General features: G+C 49.3%; 1 protein-coding gene across 1 annotated transcript in view; it reads left to right on the top strand.

Annotated features, from left to right (window-relative positions):
* The window catches only part of TDRD3 (tudor domain containing 3), a 281,657-nt gene that overhangs the window by 152,374 nt on the left and 104,744 nt on the right, over positions 1-24,539 (top strand). The window contains exon 7 of the mRNA XM_061575824.1: positions 10,678-10,842. Within this exon, the coding sequence (XP_061431808.1) occupies positions 10,678-10,842 (165 nt within the window). The remainder of the gene's footprint in view (positions 1-10,677; positions 10,843-24,539) is intronic.

Raw genomic sequence — 24,539 nt, 5'->3', positions numbered from 1 at the left:
ACGCCTTCTCATCTGCGGCGGATAGATTTGTCTCCCGGACGGAGTGCACGCACGCACGCACGCTATGGTCTCGGGCCGTCCAATCTATCCCATCTCCTACCCCCGCCCGCCCGCCCGCCCACCTGCCGTGCCCTAATTGCTGAAGCTGCTCTGAGGGTTCGAGATGGCGCAGGGCAATTGGCAACTTGTTTCGTGTCTTTAACCCCTTTTTGGCGCTTGCGCGTTCCACGCCATCGGTGTGCCTGCCCGGCACGGCAATAAAATGTGAGAATAACCCCCCCGCAAGATCTTGACTCGAAGCTTTCGTGACTGCGGGAATCCATACTCTTTGGTTCTTTCGGTAAAGTCACGTGGGTAGAAATAACATTAAACTAATCACGACGTTTCGATTGCAGCACAAGCGATGGCCATCAGGTACAAATGAATGAGAAAAACAAACCTAGTAAAATTTCGACTTAAAGTTTTCGCGACTGCAGGGATTCATCTTATTGGTTCTTTCGGTAAAGTCACGTAGAAGGGAAGTAATAAAATAATAAAAATAAAACATAATAAAATAATATAATAATAAAATAAAATAATATAATAAAATAATATAATATAATTCTCACGTGACTTTACCGAAAGAACCAAGAAGATGAATCCCTGCAGTCACGAAAGCTTTAAATCGAAATTCAGTCACTGACTCGCGAACAACTTGCAATCATAAGTGACAGAGTTAATTTCGGGAAAAAGGCAACCGGGCGTGTGGAATCCAAGTCCCGGGCGAAGCCGGGGGTAGTACAGATAGTACATTCACATAGCGCCTGAGCCAAGGCGTCTTTACGGGGAACTAACCGTGGCACGGGATGGTTGGGCAAGAGGCACCGAGACAGTGTCGATGGGATTTGAGTCAAACGAGGTGGCGGTGGCGGTGGCGACACGGCGTGCAACGAACGGAGATGGAAATGAGACGAGCGGATTGGTGGTGGGTGCGACCATGGGGAGTTGGGGACGGGCAGAGGTCGTAAACGGGTTTTGATTCCTTACCCGTACCCGGTCGCACCAGGGTCGCAAACGGGTACCTGTACCCGTACCCATACCCTACCCGAAATGAGTGACAAACGGTTACTCACCAGTGACTCACGGTCTACCCATACCCGTACCCGGCCGCACCAGGGTCGCAAACAGCTACCCGTACCCGGCCGGGTACGGGTAGCCGGGTAGGGTACGGGTATTGGGTACCCGGTTGCGACCTCTGGGGACGGGGAAGACAACGGGAGAAGGAATGGCGGGCAATCGAGTATAAGTGCGTTTAAAGGGAGAGCGTCAGGTAGTGAGAGAGGGTGATTGTTTGGTTCGATGGTTGAGCAAAAATCAGCTGCTGCTGGATGGCCGGTGTTTGTGTGATGCCGATGGTTTATGAGATCGGCCAAGGTTTTGCGGTTCATTTGCGGTGAGCGCTTTGTTTGCGACGTGTACGCGGCCACGTTTCCCAGGATGCCCGGCCTCAAAATAAGGGGGGAACGATCCTGGGAAATCCGGGATGAGTGGCAGAGGTCGCAAACGGGTTTTGATTCCTTACCCGTACCCGGCCGCACCAGGGTCGCAAATGGGTATCCATACCCGGCCGTACCCGTACCGTACCCGTACCCGGCCGGGTACGGTACGGATAGGCTACGGGTATCGGGTACCTGATTGCGACCTCTGGGATGAAGCCATGTTGCAGGCACGGGTGGGTTGATTCTAGGAACTTGAATTGTGAGAAGAGACGAGACGTTGGGAAATGAGTGACAAACGGTGACTCACCAGTGACTCACGGCCTACCCGTACCCGTACCCATCCGCACCAGGGTCGCCAGGTATTGGATAGGGTACGGGTATCGGGTACCCGGTTGCGACCTCTGCCTACAAGGCCAGGCCGACAGACTCCCAAGTCCTCGGTTTAAAAGGTTCCAGATCTGCGGGGCCGAGGCCTAGTTTAGGCCTCAACTGAAACTCCTCGTGCCGACGGTTTCGAGCACGATCCCTCGGCGGCTGTGCAAAGTCGAGCGCCGGACAGGAAGTCTTCGTTTATAACGCGGTAGTGGTAGTGGTAGGTGCATTCTGGGAAACTTGGTGCGTGAAGTGAAAACGATTTCGCCCACCACGAGGAACAACGTAGCGATAGATTTCGATGTAAAGCTTTCGTGACTGCAGGGATTCATCTTCTTGGTTCTTTCGGTAAAGTCACGTAGAAGGGAAATAATAAAATAATAAAAATAAAACATAATAAGATAATTCTCATGACGTTTCGGCTACAACGCAAGCAGCCGTCCTCAGGTGAAGAATGAAACACCACCAAGCTTGGAGCGTATATTTAAGCTGGGTTGGAGGGGAATAAAGAAGAGCGCCTTGACAAAATAATTTGCATATCAAGAGGAATTTAGCATATTTATGGGAAATGCGTAGGAGGTGGGCGTGAGAATTATTTTATTATATTTTGTTTTTATTATTTTATTACTTCCCTTCTACGTGACTTTACCGAAAGAACCAAGAACAATGTAGCAATAGATTTTGGCAAGATTCCGCGCCGTAACGGTGCGGGCGTTCCACATTGCGTTCCCGAATGGAAGCACCGCGCGGTCTTGAAAGACTCGTTAAGCGTGGACTCGCGGACGCTTCGGTTTCTTTGGCAAATAAGTGCGAACGCATATTTTGTTTTTATTACCATCATTATTGTTTTTAAAAAAATGATTAATGTCGATGGTTTCCCAATGGGCTGACGCCTTGTTAAGACGTTATCGATTTGGGATGATTGAGTCGTAGCTTTTTGCGGCGAGGGTATATTTTAATTTCTTTTCGACCTGGTTGTGTTTGCCGCATTGTTCACCGCCGCATCCATCTCATTTGCACCTTCGCCGGCGTGCTGGGGTTTCGTTCCTCGAATAATGAATTCCATTGTTGCGACGGAAAAATCACCTGCAAATTAATTTTGTTTTATTAGACGGGCGCAAGTCCCCGCTGATTAATTATTTCGCGCATGAAGGGTGACCCGTGTTCCCGACTTAGACCGTGGTTCGTCATTAATGCCTTGTGAATTGCGAGCGATAAAAAAAAAAACCTCCCCCCCCCCCTCCCCTCCCGTGACTTTCTTCGCCGATAACGCAACGCAACAAAATGGAACGCTTTTGGGATTAGCATCTCGGCGCCCCTGTTTCTAACATTTTTTGTGACAATCTCATTCACGGAAGAGCGTTGCCACACTCCCGAGGGGTGGGGGAGAGGCTGTTACGAACCGCGCCAATGTCGTTACCTTGTTACGCGTTTCGCTCAACCTAATTGCGCTTTGGGAGCCAGGAGCGAACTCGGCCATCCGTTTACGTGACCTCACCATCGGGGGGGTGGAAGGGGTCTCCTCGCCGGGGAAGAATCACCACAGATGTCGCAGACGGGTTTTGATTCCTTACCCATTCCCGTACCCGGCCGCACCAGGGTCGCAAACGGGTAAACGTACCCGTACCCGGCCGTACCCATACCCTACCCGTACCCGGGTATCAGGTACCCGATTGCGACCTCTGGGATGAAGCCATGTTGCAGGCGCGGGTGGGTTGCTTCTAGGAACTTGAATTGTGAGAAGAGACAAGACGTTGGGAAATGAGTGACAAACGGTGACTCGCCAGTGACTCACGGCCTACCCGTACCCGTACCCGGCCGCACCAGGGTCGCAAACGGGTACCCGTACCAGGCCGGGCAGCCTGAGCCGTGCCAACTCTTCGGTGCGGGAACGGAGTTGGTGGTGCCTGGCTGATGAGGCTGGCACCGTGCGCCGTGACGTCTACTCGGATGAGTGCGGTTGGCTGCGTGCGGTGCGACAGGAGTTGAACGTGCATACTCGCTGGCTTTAAGGGTCACATGGCAGGGCAGAACGTTTCAAAACCCCCGCCCCCTTACCCCACTAGATTTCGACGTACAATAGTCTAACACGACCTTGTCCGACCGTGTCTGTCCGGTGACTCTCACACGCTGACACACACACTGACTCTCACGAAGTGGCGGTGACGTCACCACGGCGTCTTGTGCCAGGCCAGGTGCACGTTGGGGCCACGTGAAGTGTTTTGAACGCCCGCTGGCAGGAGGGTCACGGGACAGACCCGGCAGGTGCCACGGGTCGACTCGAGCACAAAGACAAAGATAAAGATCCCCCGTGTAGCCTTCACAGACTGTTGGGGCAAGTGCTGTTAGCGAGCACCTATGAAGGCCAGAACGGCACACGAGGGGGTGGGTGGCCAACACCACGCCCGGTCGCCTTTGTCTCCCTAGTGAGCGATGTTTACTGCACACCGCACCAGGTACTCATTTGAGGCTGAGTCGACCTAGGGGAGGCCCAGGACCTGGTCAGATAATCGTCACCGGTGTTGGCTGTGAGTGGCAATCGAACCGCTAGGTTCGTAGCGCAGCGTAGCGCTAACTGCTACACTATAACGCACACACACAAAGACACACACATGCACACACGCACAAACACGCACACACACGCACACACAAACATACACACACGCACGCACACACACACACAAACACACGCACGCACACACACACGCACACACACACAAACACACACACACGCACATGAACACACACGCACGCACACACAAACACACACGCACACACATGCACACACATGCACACGCACACAAACACGCACACAAACCCACACACAAACACACCCACACACACTACGCACACACACGCACACGCGCACACACACACCACACACACGCACACACACACCACACGACACACACCACACACACCACACACCACACACGACACACACACACGCACACACACGCGCACACGCACACAACACTCACACAAACACACACTCACACGCACACACACCACGCACACACACGCACACACAGACAAACACGCACACATGAAGAGACACACACGCACACGCACGTACACACACGCACACGCGCACACAAACACAAACACACACACAAACACCCACACACACCACGCACACACACACACGCACACACACACGCACACACACTCACACACGCACACGCACACACACGCACACACTCACACACGCACACACACACCACACACGCACACACTCACACACCACAAACACACACACACAAACACACGCACACACAAACACGCACACAAACACCACACGCACACACACACACACCACACACACACACGCACGCACACATGCACACCGCCACGCTTCTCTGCACGCTCAGCAAATTAACTTATTTATTCGGCAACCTCTTAACATGCACCTGGGACGGTGACTGTGATCTCCAGCCATGCGTACGCTGTCACACTTTGTTCAAGAAGCATACTCCAGGCTACATGGCCGTGCGAGTAGCGGGTGACTAGCAGGTGAATTATGCATCTCGTGATTGCGTCGACTTGCAACGCACCGCCGCGCAGCGCTTTGTCATCGCTCTCGTAGAGGGAGCGAGAGGACGACTCGGAGAGAGAGGACGACTCAGAGAGAGAGGACGACTTTCAGAGAGAGAGAGAGAGAGGGTGACCCAGAGAGAGAGAGAGGACGACTCGGAGAGAGAGAGAGAGGACGACTCAGAGAGAGAGGACGACTCAGAGAGAGAGAAAGAGAGAGAGGACGACTCGGAGAGAGAGAGAGAGGATAACTCAGAGAGAGAGAGGACGACTCAGAGAGAGAGAGAGAAGACGACTCAGAGAGAGAGGACGACTCAGAGAGAGAGAGGACGACTCAGAGAGAGAGAGAGGACGACTCAAGAGAGAGAGATAGGGACGACTCAGAGAGAGAGGATGACTCAGAGAGAGAGAGGACGACTCGGAGAGAAAGGACGACTCGGAGAGAGAAAGAAATGACGATTCAGAGAGAGAGAGAGGACGACTCAGAGAGAGAGAGAGAGGACGACTCAGAGAGAGAGAGAGGACGACTCAGAGAGAGAGAAAGAGAGGACGACTCAGAGAGAGAGAGATAGAGGACAACTCAGAGAGAGAGAGAGAGGACGACTCAGAGAGAGAGGGTTTGGGGGTACATGGAACCTAACCCCAGCCCGCGTGTGTCCGAGTCTTTGCTGTACAAGGCTGGGCCTGATGCTGATCTCTGATGTTCATTGATCGTTTCTTTTTTAAATCCTTTATATTAAGTTCACTTGCTTGCTTGCTTGCTTACGACCGTGCAAATCTTTCGGTCGTTTTTTAACCCACTTCCCGTGATCCAATCGAGCTGACATTTTGCACACAGACTCGTTGTGCGAGACAATTAATGTTCGTGAAAATTTTTTTCAAAAATTTTGCACTGTTTAGGGAAAACAAATTAAATATTTAATTACCAATTGTTTAATACTGCAGACAATCATCTGACCCATAGGTGGCAGCCATCTCAAGCCAGAGGACGAGAGGACTCTAGCCACCACGCATATAAAGGATTTATAGTGAAAAACTTTGTTTTTACGGGTTATACTTGTTAATAGAATATGATTGTACATTTCTGATCAAGGCTAGAATAGCATTTCCGAAAATCTGGTTTCGGACATCTATGAAGTAATCACTCTTCTGTTGCTAGTGATGTTGGTGAGCTTTAGTGTTCATTTATTTATCATGCACAGATTGGAGTGCGGATGGAATGTATAGCTAACGGTGCAATAGTATTGTTATTATGGCTGGTGATATTATTACATGAGACCGCAAAACATTTGTCAAGCAAGAGGATGGACAACATATTCTTAGGTTTTTTCGGTAAAGTCACGTAGGTGAAAAAATTAAAATTAATGAAAGTTAAATAAAAATAAAATAAAAATCACAACGTTTCGGAGGCAACACAAGCTTCCGTCTTCAGTCACAGCACGATAGCTGTATCAAGTGATATTATTTTATTTTTATTTAAAAAATTTAACCTACGTGACTTTACCGAAAAAACCTAAGAATATGAATCCTTGCAGTCACGAAAGCTTCAAATCTAGGATGAACAACATGGACATTTTCTTGCCAGTTTCAAAATATAAGGAGAGATTTTACCCTTTCTGGCAATAATACAGGAGGTATTGCGATGCTAAAACAGAAACCTTTTGCAAGGAATCATGTCTGCATGATTGTAAATGTTGTCCAAGTACTCAGATTGTTAATGTTGTTGTGGCTTGGGTCTCTAACACACCGGTGTGCTGTACTAGTATACTACACTATACACTACACTATACACTACACTATACACTACTATACACTACTATACACTACACTATACACTACACTATACACTACACTATACACTACACTATATACCACTATACACTACACTATACACTACTATACACTACACTACTATACACTACACTATACACTACTATACACTACACTATACACTACACTATACACTACACTATACACTACCATACACTACACAATACACTACACTATACACTACTATACACTACACTATACACTACTATACACTACACTATACACTACACTATACACTACACTATACACTACACTATACACTACACTATACACTACCATACACTACACAATACACTACTACACTATACACTACTACACTTTACACTACACTATACACTACTACACTATACACTACTACACTATATACTACTATACACTATACTATACACTATACTATACACTACACTATACACCACTACTATACACTACTATACACTACACTATACACTACACTACTACACTATACACAACACACTAACATATACACTACTACACTATACACTACTACACTATACACTACACTATACACTACTATACACTACACTATACACTACACTATACACTACACTATACACTACACTATACACTACACTATACACTACACTACACACTAGTGCTGTACTAGTGACGAATTGGCACGTTCTGTTCACGTAACAACCCTCACTAGTTGGCCGTGTCGCAAGTACCGTGGTGGTGGTGTGTTTCACGCAGACATGCTTCCTTGCAGAAAAAAAATCTTTTCGTTTTGGTGTTTGAACATCCGTGCGCAACCGTTGTATTACTGCCAGAAAGGGTTAAAGCCTCTTCTTGTAAGAGGATTGGAAGTCAAACAAAAATTGTACGGACGCGTGAAGCAGCAGATGGCTGCGCAAGTCCGTAGAGCAATTTGGGGGAAATAAAATAACAAAAAAAACGAGGTACGCGCTACGAGAAGATGATTTGAAGGCACCACAGCGGTTTATTGGCAACAAAGGCAGCAGCAGCAGAATTGGGCCCTTTTTACTACACGCTTTCTTTTGACTCACTCTGTCTGTTGTTGTTGTTGTCGTTGTTGTTGTCGTTGTTGTAACTCAATTTTAACCCACTCCCCAATGTTGTATCTACTGCAAACTTGGTATACTTATGTCATACTGATGACAATACTATATTCTATCATGAACATTTTTTATTTTTAACATTCTTTTTTCTATTTCGATTTAAAGCTTCTTTCGTGACTGCAGGGATTCATCTTCTTGGTTCTTTCGGTAAAGTCACGTAGAATGGAAATTAAAACATAATAAAAATAAAACATAATAAAATAATTCTCACGACGTTTCGGCCACAACGCAAGCAGCCGTCCTCAGGTGAAGAACAGGTCTGTCGAAAAGACAGAGTCTGAATGGGCTTGTCTTTCCGACAGACCTGTTCTTCACTTGAGGACGGCTGCTTGCGTTGTGGCCGAAACGTCGTGAGAATTGTATTTTATTATGTTTTATTTTTATTATTTTATTATTTCCCTTCTACGTGACTTTACCGAAAGAACCAAGAAGATGATTTTTTCTCTGTTACGTTTCGGCATGGGTCTAATTGTCCACGCTCAACTGACGTTGGCTGTAATTGGCCACGGTCCCTTACGTTGTGGCAAACTTTCGGGACCACTTCCTGGAGTCGTGTAGTTCTGCCATTACTAGTATGCTACATTTCATAAAAGCGTGTTTTTAAAAAAAAGTTTTTAAAAATATTACTTTTTGTGATCTGTAAGTCACAAATGGTAACCGTGTGGGTAGCATGATGGAAGCCGAACTCTTGATGGGAGATGTAGCGTATCCTTGGCATTGTTGGAAAATGAATGTGTGTGAAACCCTCGAATAGAGAAAATAACAGCAAAAAATAATAGTAAACTTTTTTTTTTAATCTCAGGAATGTATCGTTTAATACATTGTAAAAATCCGCTGGCACAAAACTAGAATAACGAACATCATCGGCAAAGTGGGACCCGGGCATTTTTTTAATGTTGGCACGACATTAGCATGAACATTTCCTAAATATTTGCACACAAAGCAGATAGTTTCAAGGGTAGAATGATGCCCTTGAGCCTTTTTTTACGTTTACAACAACGAGCCAAAGCTGACGTGAAGAATCAGGAATGATCGTCATTATTTTTTCGTGTTACGTATTGTTTAATTCCCATTGCATCTGACAGTTCAGCTGCATTCCACGTACAGCATACGCATGTTGGAATTCTATCGCGCGGCGGAAGGAAAACAAACTTGATAATTGTTTTTTTACCCTTCTATCTGGCAACAAAACTGACACCTTTTTACAAGGAGTCATGTTTGCATAGACCACAATACCTGCAGTCATAATACAAACAAAATACATAACTCTGATAATGTATGCACTGTCCTTGAAGTTGATTGGTCCACACCCGAGACAGCTTTCCTTAGAGCCTAGTCTCACATGGGTTGGACCAGATGACGCCAAAAGGCGCACAACTCAAAGACAATGCACCATCAGAGTATGAGAGCTCGGGACAAGCATCTACACTATGAGAACCTCATTTGCCAGTAAAAATATGATAATTGTTTTTTATTATCAGAGTTATGTCTTTTGTTTGTATTATGACTGCAGGTATTGTGGTCTATGCAAACATGACTCCTTGTAAAAAGGTATCAGTTTTGTTGCCAGATAGAAGGGTAAAAAACCAATTATCATATTTTTTCTGGCAAATGGGGTTCCCGTGGTGAAAACAAAGTTAGTACGGAAAAAGAAGCTCTGAGTTTGTCACTCTTGATGATGATTTAAAAGTGTACAGCTCCCAGTCGCTTCCTAACATCAGAGCATTCCAGACGGCCGCTGGAGCGCATCTGAAAGTGCTGTGCGTTTTGGGGGTGACCGCAGTTTTTGTTCGATGGCACAAGAGGCGGCAGGGAAACGCATCTCCCAGCTGCAGTTGAAGGGGCACCACAGTGCCGAGATGTTAACGACCTCGCCCGGTATACAGGAGGTCGTGGGTTCGATCTCGACCCTGACGCCTGCTGTATATTTGGAGTTTGCGTGTCTCTCTCTCTCTCTCATCATCATCATCACGGTGGCTAGGAGATGTTAACTACCTCCCCCGGTATACAGGAGGTCGTGGGTTTGATCCCGACCCTGACGCCTGCTGTATATTTGGAGTTTGCGTGTCTCTCTCTCATCATCACGGTGGCTCGGAGATGTTAACTTCCTCGCCTGGTATACAGGAGGTCGTGGGTTCGATCCCGACCCTGATGCCCGCTGTATATTTGGATTCTGCGGTGTGATGATGGCGGTGTGATGATGATGACGATGGCGGTGTGATGACGATGATGATGATGTGATGATGATGACGATGATGGCGGTGTGATGATGATGACGATGGTGTGATGATGACGATGATGATGATGGCGGTGTGATGACGATGACGATGGTGTGATGACGATGACCGCGTCTCCCCGCCCCGCAGCGCACCGCGGGCGACAGCGAGGACTCAGCGGAGGCGCGTCGCCAGCTTGACGCCCGCCGCAGCCTGCAGCCCGCCGCCACCGCCGAGGGGCGTGACGCCTCCGGGGACGACGCCTTCAGCAAGCAGCGCACGGCCGCAATCGCTCAGGTCGCACGCTCCAAGGAGGTGAGCCTGGGCGACGCTGCGTCCACCCCCGCGTCCACCACCCCCCCCCCCCCCCCCCGCCTGCGTCGCACTGGCACCCGTCCAGGTGTGTCGTCCCTCTTTTTAAATCCTTTATATTAAGTTCGCTTGCTTGCGCGCTTACGCGCTTACGACCGTGCAAATCTTTCGGTCGTTTTTTAACCCACTTCCCGTGATCCGATCGAGCTGATATTCTGCACACAGACTCGTTGTGCGTGACAATTTATTTTCGTGAAAATTTTTTTTTCAAAAATTGTACACTTTTTAGGAAAAAATAAATTAAATTTAATTACCAATTGCTTAATGGTGGCAGGCAATCATCTGACCCATAGGTGGCAGCCATCTCAAACCAGAGGACGAGAGGACTCTAGCCGCCACGCATATAAAGGATTTATAGTGAAAAACTTTGTTTCTACGGGTTAATTTTTTCTGCGTCCAGTGTCTCCGAGTCCCCATCACGTCCCCACGTCCACGTATCCCCGTGTGCCTGTGTCGTCTCCGTGTCCTCGATTCTTCTGTCCCCGTGTCCCCGTGTCTCCTTCGTGTCCCAAGAAATTCCCAGGGCCCCGTGTCTCCACGCCCTCTCTGCTTGCCTGCCTGTCACCCCCCCCCCCCCCCCCCCACCACCACCACCACCACCATCCGTGTCTTCGTATTTTCGTTTGCTTCGATGCGTTTTCCTGATGGTCGCGTACGCTCACCGTCGGAATCGGATTTAGCCGACGGTCACGTTAAGACGTCGTGGCACCGAACGGAAACGTTTTCTTTCGAGGGATCGCTGCCTGCGTTAACCGCGCTTGGGAATTGTCTTTGAAGCTGATTGGTTCAAGCCGGAGACATATTTGTTCGGGGCCTAGTCTCAAACGGCGTCAGGCGAAGGCGAGCGGCACAAGGACCTTCAAATGCGCAGCGGGCACGATTGAACATATACACTGATATACACTACTATACACTACACTATACACTACACTATACACTACACTATACACTACACTATACACTACTATACACTACTATACACTACTATACACTACGATACACTACACTATACACTACACTATACACTACTATACACTACACTATACTCTACACTATACACTACTATACACTACTATACACTACTATACACTATACTATACACTACACTATACACTACACTATACACTACTATACACTACTATACACTACGATACACTACACTATACACTACACTATACACTACTATACACTACACTATACTCTACACTATACACTACTATACACTACTATACACTACTATACACTACACTATACACTACACTATACACTACATTATACACTATTATACACTACACTATACACTACTATACACTACACTATACACTACACTATACACTACACTATACACTACTATACACTACACTATACACTACTATACACTACACTATACACTACTATACACTACACTATACACTGCTATATACTACACTATACACTACACTATACACTACACTATACACTACGATACACTACTATACACTACACTACTACACACTACACTACTATACACTACACTTTACACTACACTACTATACACTACACTACTACACACTACACTACTATACACTACACTACTATACACTACACTATACACTACTATACACTACACTACTATACACTACACTACTACACACTACACTACTATACACTACACTACTATACACTACACTATACACTGCTATACACTACACTATACACTACTATACGCTGCTATACACTAAACTATACACTACACTACTATACACTACACTATACACTACACTATACACTACTATACACTACACTACTATACACTACACTACTGTACACTACTATACACTACACTATACACTACACTATACACTACACTATACACTACACTACCGTACGCTGCTATACACTACACTATACACTACGCTCTACATTGAGCTCTACGTAGCGATGATTCGTTAGCAGGGGTGGTCGTTAAGAGGGCTTCTATTGGTGCGTTGCGATCTTTCACCAGCTAAGTCCCACTGATCTACGTAGCGCTTTTCATCATCATCATCGTCGTCATCATGTGGACATTGATGTCAGCCAAACACTCTTGAGCGCGCGACGTCCGCGAGAAACGTGGAGGTGAAAAATCCACGTGCAGAGAGGGACACAAAGTCAGCCAGACGTGGTGTTGCCCCCCCCAAACCACCCACCCACCCACTCGTACGCCCTCTGTACAAGCTCGCGAACAGCGGTCTCCCCGACATGGTGTCAAAGGCTACGCGGGGGATCTTTGTCTTTTGCAGCGTCAAGATATAAATGTCTTGCAGCCAGGTGCTCTGGAACGCACGTGGAATCTAAATGTGGAGTGACCTCGGAGTAAAAGCCACGTGGGAGAGAGAGACACCGCAAACTCCAAATATACAGCAGGCATCAGGGTCGGCATTGACCCCACGACCTCCTGCGTACCAGGCGAGGTAGTCAACATCTCACCACGGAGAGAGAGAGACACGCAAACTCCAAATGTACAGCAGGCATCAGAGTCGGCATTGAACCTACGACCTCCTGCGTACCAGGCGAGGTAGTCAACATATCACCACGGAGAGAGAGAGAGACACGCAAACGCCAAATATACAGCAGGCATCAGTGTCGGCATTGAACCCACGACCTCCTGTAGACCAGGCGAGGTAGTCAACATCTCACCACGGAGAGAGAGAGAGAGACACGCAAACGCCAAATATACAGCAGCAGGCGTCAGGGTCGGCATTGAACCCACGACCTCCTGCGTACCAGGCGAGGTAGTCAACATCTCGCCTCCAATGCGGCGCCGCCCGCACGTCACGCCGTGAACGCGTGTGACACGCGTGCCGTACGCCCAGCGGGGTGTGTTCGCGTCGCCGTCAAAAAAACCCCGCGTCTCCGCAAACGTGTCTCGGTTTTAGTTTTTCGAGCCGCTCTGACGGGAGGTCACGGGTCACCTCGCTCCCGCCCGGTGCCGTGAGGTCGTCCGGCAGATGCACCGGCCGTGACCCCGTCCCGTCCCCCGTCCCCACCACCCACGAGCGACACGACAACCCACGGGCGTGACACGCGCGTGGAACACGCGTGCCGTTGACCTGCATGCGCGTCTCTGCGGCCCTTGACGATCGCGGTGCCTCCCGGGAGGGGCGCGAGCGTCGTTCATTGATTTCGTGTTTTTGTTGTTGCCGCTGTTTTATATTTTTAAACGGGCCAGTAAATAATTAAGCGCGCTCCGATCGGCGGGACGCGTTCGTCTTGGAGGTGACTCCCTCCCCCCTCTCCCCCCACCAGGGGCCCCGTACAGCACATGCACGCTTTGCGATTGCGTGTGTTTGTGTGCGTGCGTGTGTATGCATGCACGTGTGTGTGCGTGCGTGTGTGTGTGTGTGCGTGCGTGTGTGTGTGTGTGCGTGTGTGTGTGCGCGTGTGTGCATGTGCGTGTGTGCATGTGCATGTGTGTGTGTGTGTGCGCACGCGCGTGTGTGCGCGTGTGTCCGTGTGCACGTTCAGGGTGGGGGAGCGGTAGCTCAGTGGTTGGCACGCCGCGCTACGAACCCGTGGCGAACCGAGTTTCGATTCCCACTCACGGCCTACCACCAGCACCTGGTGCGCTGTGTAAACATCGCCACTGGGGAGACAAAGGCGGCCGGGCGTGGTGCTGGCCACCCGCCCCCTCGTGTGCCGTGCCGGCCTTCGTAGGTGCTCGCTAACAGCACTTGCCCCTACAGTCTGTTACAGGCTACACGGGGGGGGGAGGGGATCTTAGCCTTTGCGTGCGAGTGTGTGCGCGCGTGAACAAATGGGTGAATGGATGATTCGCTAAAGACAGCACTCTGTCAGGCTTACGGCCTCCCTCCGGAGTGCGAATCGTCCGATCCCTTAGCCGCAGGGCCTCGCCGATGGACGGGGGTCGATTTCGCGAAAAGCGCCACAAAGTGGTGGCGCTGAGGATGAATGAGCTAAGCGAACAAAAAAGGTCGCGAACAACGCGTTGTTGTTATTGTGCTACAAACAGCGGAGGAAGGAAAATGCACGAGGGTGCACAGGCAGTACAGCACAACGGAGCCGACGGTCGCTGTGCTTGCTGGGATGCAATCGTTGAACGTCGATCGAGATGGCTACGGCGGCTAGGAGATGTTAACTGCCTCGCCTGGTGTACAGGAGGTCGTGGGTTCGATCTAGACCCTGATGCCTGCTGTATATTTGGTGTTTGTGTATCTCTCTCTCTCATCATCACGGTGGCTAGGAGATGTTAACTACCTCGCCTGGTATGCAGGAGGTCGTGGGTTCGATCCCAACCCTGACGACGCCTGCTGTATATGTGGAGTTTGTGTGTCTCTCTCTCATCATCATCATCACGGTGGCTAGGAGATGTTAACTACCTCGCCTGGTATACAGGAGGTCGTGGGTTCCATCCAGACCCTGACGCCTGCTGCTGTATATTTGGAGTTTGCGTGTCTCTCTCTCATCATCATCACAGTGGCTAGGAGATGTTAACTACCTCGCCTGGTGTACAGGAGGGCGTGGGTTCGATCCCGACCCTGACGCCTGCTGTAGAGTTTGCGTGTCTCTCTCTCCCCGTGGTCGCAGCAGCAGCAGCAGCAACAAATCAAAATCAAACATCGCAGCGAACAGCAGCAGCAAGCAGGGTCCTTAAGGAATATTGCACAGCTCGCTGACGGGACGTTGGACCAATATCATCAATAATAGAGGTTTTTTTTCTTCGCGTAAATATCTAAACGTGTCGTCAAAACCCGCCACCATCCGACACGGTCAACTAGTGAGGGTTGTCACGCGAACAGAACGTGGCCAATTGGCAACAAGTAACGGCAAAGCAGTAATAAGTGGCTCACAGAATTGTGCGCAGTTGCGTATACAGCACACGACTTCCCTGAAAGCATTCACACACTCACACACGCACACGCACACACGCACACACACATACGCACACACACGCACACTCACACACGCACATACGCACACAAACACACACACACTCGCACACGCACACACACTCACACACTCACACACACTCACACACACACGCACACACACACGCACGCACGCACACACACTCACACACACACTCACACACACACTCACATGCACACACGCACACACACTCACACACACACACATACGCACACACACGCACGCACACACACACTCACACACTCACATGCACACACGCACACACACTCACACACACGCACACACACACTCACACACACACTCACATGCACACACGCACACACACTCACACACACTCACACACGCACACACACACACGCACCCACACACGCACACACGCACACAAAAGAATAACCTCGGAGTGAATGTCGATGCAGTGCTCCCCATGTTATACCGCCACTAAATCTCAAATATTGAGACGTGCGAAAAAACTTTATTTGCCAATTTAACGGAACCTGTTCATTGTAGATATGGAGCGGGGGGGGGGGGCCGCGTGGGGGAGCGTCGGGGAGCGTGGGGGAGCACGGGGGAGCGCTGGCTCTGGCGTAAATCTCCGCCATAATAATTCGAGGTGCGGTGCGTGCGACGCTCCGCGACGCGTCGTGCGAACGACGCTGACGCCGCTCGCGACAGCCCCCCGCTAGAGAGAGTTACAAGCCTCTCCTGAGCACCAGAGGGCTGCTGCTGCTGATGCTGCTACTGCTGCTGCTACTGATGCTGCCGCTGCCGCCGCCGCCGCTGCTACTGCTGCTGCTACTGATGCTGCTGCTGCTGCTACTGATGCTGCTGCTGTTGTCGTTGCTGCTGCTGCTACTGATGCTGCTGCTACTGATGCTGCTGCTACTAATGCTGCTACTGATGCTGCTACTGATGCTGCTGTTGTCGTTGCTGCTGCTGCTGCTACTGATGCTGCTACTGATGCCGCCGCTGCTGCTGCTGCTGCTGTTGATGCTGCTGCTACTGATGCCGCCGCTGCTGCTACTGATGCCGCCGCTGCTGCTGCTGCTGTTGATGCTGCTGCTACTGCTGCTGCTGCTGTTGATGCTGCTGCTACTACTGCTGCTGCTACTGATGCTGCTACTGATGCCGCCGCTGCTGCTGCTGCTGCTGCTGTTGATGCTGCTGCTACTGATGCCGCCGCTGCTGCTACTGATGCTGCTGCTGCTGCTACTGCTGCTGCTGTTGATGATGCTGCTACTGCTGCTGTTGATGCTGCTGCTACTACTGCTGCTGCTACTGATGCTGCTACTGATGCCGCCGCTGCTGCTGCTGCTGCTACTGATGCCGCCGCTGCTGCTACTGATGCTGCTGCTGCTGCTACTGCTGTTGATGATGCTGCTACTGCTGCTGTTGATGCTGCTGCTGATGCTGCCGCTGCCGCTGCTGCTACTGATGCTGTTGATGCCGCTGCTACTGATGCCGCCGCTGCTGCTACTGATGCTGCTGCTGCTGCTACTGCTGCTGCTGTTGATGATGCTGCTACTGCTGCTGCTGCTGTTGATGCTGCTGCTACTACTGCTGCTGCTACTGATGCTGCTACTGATGCTGCCGCTGCTACTACTGCTGCTGTTGATGCCGCTGCTACTACTGCTGCTGCTGCTACTACTGCCGCTACTACTGCTGCTACTACTGCTACTACAACTGCTACTACTACTGCTACTACTGCTGCTACTACTTCTACTGCTGCTGCTGCACCCCGACGCCGGAATCAATCAAGCGCTGGAAATCGTGTCCCGTGATTGGCATCGCTCGGCCAGGGCCTCCCCCCCCCTCGTCCTCCCCCCCTCCCCCCCTCCCTCGTCCTCCCTCCCCCCCTCCCTCTCATCCTCGCCCTTCAGAGGGTGAAGGGCCCCCCGAGGAGCCCCCCCTCCCGCCCCACGGTTTATTGAGTCGGTGTGTTCTGTCCACGTGACGGACGTACCTTACGTACGTTGAACTAGCTTCGCTGTGTACGTGGGCGACTGTGCTAATGGGAGGTGCGGGGCGGTGGTGAGAACTAGAAGCTAAACACCGAAAGCAGTTACATTTCGATGTAAAGCTTCTTTCGTGACTGCAGGGATTCATCTTATTAGTTCTTTCGGTAAAGTCACGTAGAAGGGAAGTAATAAAATAATAAAAATAAAACATAATAAAATAATAAAATTAAAACATAATAAAATTTCCATTTAAAGCTTTCGTGACTGCAGGGATTCGTCTTCTTGGTTCTTTCGGTAAAGTCACGTAGAAGGGAAATAATAAAATAATACAAATAAAACATAATAAAATAATTCTCACGACGTTTCGGCCACAACGCAAGCAGCCGTCCTCAGGTGAAGAACAAGTCTGTCGGAAAGACAGCGTCTGAATGACGCTGTCTTTCCGACAGACCTGTTCTTCTGAATGACGCTGTCTCCCCGACAGACCTGTTCTTCACCTGAGTACGGCTGCTTGCGTTGTGGCCGAAACGTCGTTAGAATTATTTTATTATGTTTTATTTTTAATATTTTATTATTTTCCTTTTATGTGACTTTACCGAAAGAACCAAGAAGACCAAAATCAGTTCTGAAAGCAATGGGAATACGTGACGCTGGAATGGAGACCTCTCTGCAACAGATCTGTGTTCAGCTGACTCAGCAACGGGAAGTCGTTTTGGCTTTGGGGGGGCCCGGGTTGGGGGGCCCGGGGGGGTGGGGGGCGAGTGGGATGCAACCCGGGATGACAGCGCCGCATGCAGATGGACAGAGGGCATAGTTGGGTCGTCGCTTACCATAATGTCACCCCTGTTGGCCATCGCAGCAAGAGCCGTTGGCATGCAACTATTAAGGCCGGGTTACCAAAGACAAAGATCCCCCGTGTAGCCTCAACAGGCTGTAGGGGCAAGTGCTGTTAGCGGCCACCTACGAAGGCCTGAACGGTACGCGAGCGGGTGGGTAGCCAGCACCACGCCCGGCCGCCTTTGTCTCCCAGGTGAGCGATGTTTACACACCGCACCAGGTGCTCGTTTGAGGCTGAGTTGATCTAGGGGAGGCCCGGGACCGGTTCGTGAAATCGTCAGCGGTGTTGTTGGCCGTGAGCGGGTCGCCACGACCGCTTAACCACAAACAACAGCAAAACAAAGACACAGGTCCCCCGTGTAGCCTCAACAGACTGTTGGGGCAAGTGCTGTTAGCGAGCAGCGCCTATGAACTCGCCGAGATTTATTTTCGTGAGTAATGCGTGTTTTTGTACAGGGTGCTTAAAAAAAATGTCACTTATGTGGGACTCGTTTTTGATGGAAAAAAGACGGATAAGGCACTGTGACATGATAACAAATGTATGTTAATAAGCTTCAAAAAATATTCTTGGTTCTTTCGGTAAAGTCACGTAGAAGGGAAATAATAAAATAATACAAATTTTGCAAAGTAAAATAATTCTCACGACGTAATTCAGACGCTGTCTTTCCGACAGACCTGTTCTTCACCTGAGGACGGCTGCTTGCGTTGTGGCTCAAACGTCGTGAGAATAATTTTATTATGTTTTATTTTTATTATTTCATTATTTCCCTTCTACGTGACTTTACTGAAAGAACCAAGAAGATGAACACAATCCCAGTAAACAAAACCAAAAAAAAAATACCCCGAACATTAAAACTGAGAGCCAAACACAACCGGCCTTTGCACAGACGAATTACGCGAGAGAAAGTGAATGTGGTTTTCAAACCTCGACTGACCGAGCATCCCTAACAGATCGGGTCGGGGGGGGGAGAGCCATTCCTCAACGCGAGAGTTGCCGACAGCTCCTTATCGCCCGCGAAAACAAATCTACGGACGTTTTTTGGCGAAAAAGCAAAGTAGCACCGCTTTTCTCGAATTGCGTCAATTACACACTGGTCAACACACTTTTTCTGGCATAAGGTATTAAGGTAATTTTGGGGTGCTGATTCCAAATCAGTTTTTGTCTATCACATCAGGTTTTTGAGATATCATATATTGAATTTTCAATAAAAACTGCAGAAGAAAAATATAAAATAAATGTGGATATCTACATAAAATTATATTATAAACACACTATCCTAAAAATATAGCACCGTATTTTAACACTAAAGCAGTCACTGACTCGCAACAACTTGCAATCATAAGTGACGGAGTTAATTTCTGGTAAAATAAAAGAAAATTGGGTATGCCGATAGCATACAAATGAGATGTGATAGAGCAAATCTGAGATCAGATTTGGAAAAAATCAGCACCCTGAAATTAGTCTAGAACAGCTGCAAAAGTCCAGGCCAGAAAAAAATGTTTTTTTTTTGTTGACCAGTGTTATCAATTGCCCCGTTAATATTTCTTTCACCCCGTTTCGGTTTAAAATACGTTCGGGAAAATGTTTTTTTAAACGGAATCTCGGCAAACTCCCTCTCCCTGGCGCGGAGTTGCGAATTCTCATGCCGGTGAAATGTTGTGGGGAAGGTGGGGGGGTGGGGGGTCTCAGGCGCTCGCTTGACCCACGGAACAACGCAACGCGTCCTTTTCTTGAGCGTTGCCCATCTGTTGCCCCACGTCTCCTGCGGGGAGTCGTTCGTACGCCAGTTGGATTGAGCCATTTGGCCCGTTGGCAAGAGATCGCTGGGCATTCAAGTGCAACAGGGCACGAGATTGTAGGTGCAAGCGCTGTTGGCAAGCGACGGCAACAACGGAGCCCGGCGCTGTGGCACACGAGGGGGTGGGTGGCCAGCACCATGCCCCAGTGGCGATGTTCGAGGCCGAGTCGACCTAGGGGAGGCCCAGGACCGGGTTCAGGTAATCGTCACCAGCGTTGGTGGCCGTGAGCGGGAATCGAACTCGGGTTGCCGGGGTTCGCGGCGCTAACCGCTACCACTACCGCTCGCACACCACAACAACAACAAGCGCCATTCGCCGCTAAGTGGTGGTGACGTCACCACGACGCTTGTGCCAGGCTAGGTGCACCTTGAGACCACGTGCACAGCAATAGACACGCTTGCACACGCAACACCGCTCGACACGGGAGTAACTCATCAACACACGAAACATCACACACACACGCATCATATGTATCGTGTTAAACCACGGATACGAGAGCTTAGCATCGTGCCTTAAGACGCTTATTTTTAAGGCCTTTTTCCTGTTGATTGAATCTTTTTTTTTCGAGCGGTTTGGTCAATGATTTTGTTGCTATTGACTTTTTATTTTACCAGGTAAGGCTCCACTGAGCTTCTACGTAGCTATTATTTCAGTAGCAACCTGTCCAACACAGATGATAGCTCAACGAAGCTCTTAGTAGAAATGTTGTTGAGTGTTCATCCTCTTGTCCATGGAAACTATAAAATATTTTTATTGAACCAGGTAAGGCCCCACTGAGCTATGTAGCTCTTATTTCAGTGGCAACCTGTCCAACACAAATTATAGCTCAACAAAGTGGCTTTGCACGTGGGGATTTATAGGAGGCAAATACGGGAAATGCGTGACGTTGATTGTAAATTTGGAGGGAAAAACCGGAGGACCCGGAGAAAAATCCACGCCACCACCGGGAGAGAGAGACACGCAAACTCCAAATATACAGCAGGCGTAAGTTTCAGGATCGAACCCACAACCTCCTGTATAGCAGGCGAGGGAGTTCACATCTCCTAGCCACCGTGATGATAATGAGAGAGAGATATACGCAAACTCCAAATATACAGCAACAGGCATCAGTGTCAGGATCGAACCCACGACCTCCTGTATGCCAGGTGAGGTAGTTAACATCTCATAACCACCGTGATGATGATGAGAGAGAGAGAGAGACACGCAAACTCCAACTATACAGCTGGCATCAGTGTCAGGATCGAACCCACGACCTCCTGTATAGCAGGCGAGGTAGTTAACATCTCCTAGCCACCGTGATGATGATGAGAGAGAGAGACACGCAAACTCCAACTATACAGCTGGCATCAGTGTCAGGATCGAACCCACGACCTCCTGCACACCAGGCGAGGTAGTTAACATCAGATCAGCGTGCGCGCGTGCGCGTGCTTTGCACGGCTACTTGTGACCTTCGGGTGAAAGGTGCTTTAGAAGTGTAAATTGTTATTTTTATCGCGAGCATCTTGCGTGTAACCCCCCGTCCCCCGCCCCGCCGCATGGATACCAAGACATTTGTTGCACCCTCTAAATAAAAATCCTTTACCCCACCCCCTCCGCCCCCGTAGCCCCTCACGACCACTCTCCCCATCCGACTTGGAAGCCTTCGCTCGTTTGCCTTGATCTTCTTGGTTCTTTCGGTAAAGTCACCACGTAGAAGGGAAATAATAAAATAATAAAAATAAAACATAATAAAATTTCGATTTAAAGCTTTCGTGATTGCAGGGATTCATCTTCTTGGTTCTTTCGGTAAAGTCACGTAGAAGGGAAATAATAAAATAATAAAAATAAAACATAATAAAATAATTCTCACGACGTTTCGGCCACAACGCAAGCAGCCGTCCTTGCGTTGTGGCCGAAACGTCGTGAGAATTGTATTTTATTATGTTTTATTTTTATTATTTTATTATTTCCCTTCTACGTCATGACTTTACCGAAAGAACCAAGAAGATGAATCCCTGCAGTCACGAAAGAAGCTTTAAATCGAGTGTACTTTGCTTTGACTGCGGCAGACGCGTTGTGCCTTGCGCCGAGACTGAGACGGGTCGACGAGATGAAAGGCGGCGCGTGACGAATGTGATGGACCGCGCGCAGTGACCAGCGGTGAGAGTGACGCGAGCGAGTGGTGACGGTGGGGGAGCTGCAGTCCGCCGATTGGATATGACGTCATAAATGTTTTGGGGGAACAATTTATTCAATCCTTTATATTAAGTTCGCTTGCTTGCTTGCGTGCTTGCTTGCTTGCTTAGGACCGTGCAAATCTTTCGGTCGTTTTTTAACCCACTTCCCGTGATCCAATCGAGCTGACATTTTGCACACAGACTCGTTGTGCGTGACAATTTATTTTCGTGAAAAAAAATGTCCAAAATTTTACACTGTTTAGGGATATTTTTAAAATATTTAATTACCAATTGCTTAATGCTGCCAGGCAATCATCTGACCCATAGGTGGCAGCCATCTCAAGCCAGAGGACGAGAGGACTCTAGCCGCCACGCATATAAAGGATTTATAGTGAAAAACTTTGTTTTTACGGGTTCATTTCTTTCAAAAAATTTTTTTTTCCTAACGCGGTATGCCAATCGGACACGACACGACCGAGCCAACTGAAATTTGTCGCGCGAGCAGCAACAACAAACAAAAAACACAACAAGGCATCGGCATGCGGCCGGCCGGACGCGTCACGGATCTCACCGTGTTATCTTGGACTCCGCTTGACCCCCTCCCCACCGTATTAATCACCGCAATGCGTGGCGTTCTTCAGGCTGCGTGATGAATGGGCGGTGGCGGCGGCGGCCGTTGCGTGCGATCCGCGCCAAGGGAGTCGCTTCAGGCCGAGTTCCCCGCGGAGGCCCTCCCAGATAGGCGGCCAAGATACCGTCGACCGCTGACGGTCCCCGTCCAGGAAATTGAACCCACGGGTGACGGAGGTAGGGGGCTCTGTTTGCGGCCGACCTGCGGCTACGCGCGCCGCCGCGATAACTCGCCGGTGACTAATGTGCATTCTGGGAGGTGTACGGCGCTGGACGTTGCACATTCAGCCGACAAGTGGGGCAGAGAGATCCCCGCGGGTCTGCCGAATGTGTCGCACGGCCACCACGGCGGCGAGAGATGTTAACTCCCTCGCCTGGTGCGCAGGAGGTCGTGGGTTCGATCTTGACAGTGACGCCGCCTGCTGCTGTATATTTGGAGTTTGCGTGTCTCTCTCTTTCTCTCATCATCACGGTGGCTAGTAGATGTTGACTACCTCGCCTGGTATACAGGAGGTCGTGGGTTCGATCCCGACCCTGACGCCTGCTGTATATTTGGAGTTTGTGTGTCTCTCTCTCTCATCATCATCACGGTGGCTAGGAGATGTTAACTACCTCGCCTGGTACGCAGGAGGTCATGGGTTCGATCCTGACCCTGACGCCTGCTGTATATTTGGAGTCTGCGTGTCTCTCTCATCATCATCGCGGTGGCTAGGAGATGTTAACTACCTCGCCTGGTACACAGGAGGTCGTGGGTTCGACACCCGACCCTGACGCCTGCTGTGTATTTGGAGTTTGCATGTCTCTCTCTCTCTCTCATCATCATCACGGTGGCTAGGAGATGTTAACTACCTCGCCTGGTATACAGGAGGTCGTGGGTTCGATCCCGACCCTGACGCCTGCTGCTGTATATTTGGAGTTTGCATGTCTCTCTCTCTCTCCGTGGTCGCGTGGATTTAAGAGTCAACATCACGCGTATTTGGCCGCCGTTTCCACACGGTGACGAACCGCTTCGTTGAGCATGAAATTGTCTTTTCCGAGACCAAGGTACTCTGCAAACCTCCTGGCTACCATCAAAGGTTTGTACACGAAGCCATACAAATATACAAACACAGACATAATTTCAACCGTGATGATGGTTACAAACTGAGTAATCATTGGAAAGATGTGATTAACCATGCAAAAAAGATTTAACTATACTTATTTGGACCATTTTATTTGACAGACAACTATTACAGGTTATTGATAGACAGCCAGTCTTGTTTTACCAGGTTTAGTTTTTTTCTTTTTTCACACTTTTGTTATGTAGGCTAGGCGTAGTCACAAACCGCATCTCTCCATAACAAAGGCTCAGTCT

The sequence above is a fragment of the Lethenteron reissneri genome, chromosome 59 (assembly GCF_015708825.2).
Source record: "Lethenteron reissneri isolate LAM-NWPU_2019-01 chromosome 59, ASM1570882v1, whole genome shotgun sequence".
Taxonomy (NCBI): Eukaryota; Metazoa; Chordata; class Hyperoartia; order Petromyzontiformes; family Petromyzontidae; genus Lethenteron; species Lethenteron reissneri.
This window is presented reverse-complemented; position numbering and strand designations above follow the sequence as displayed.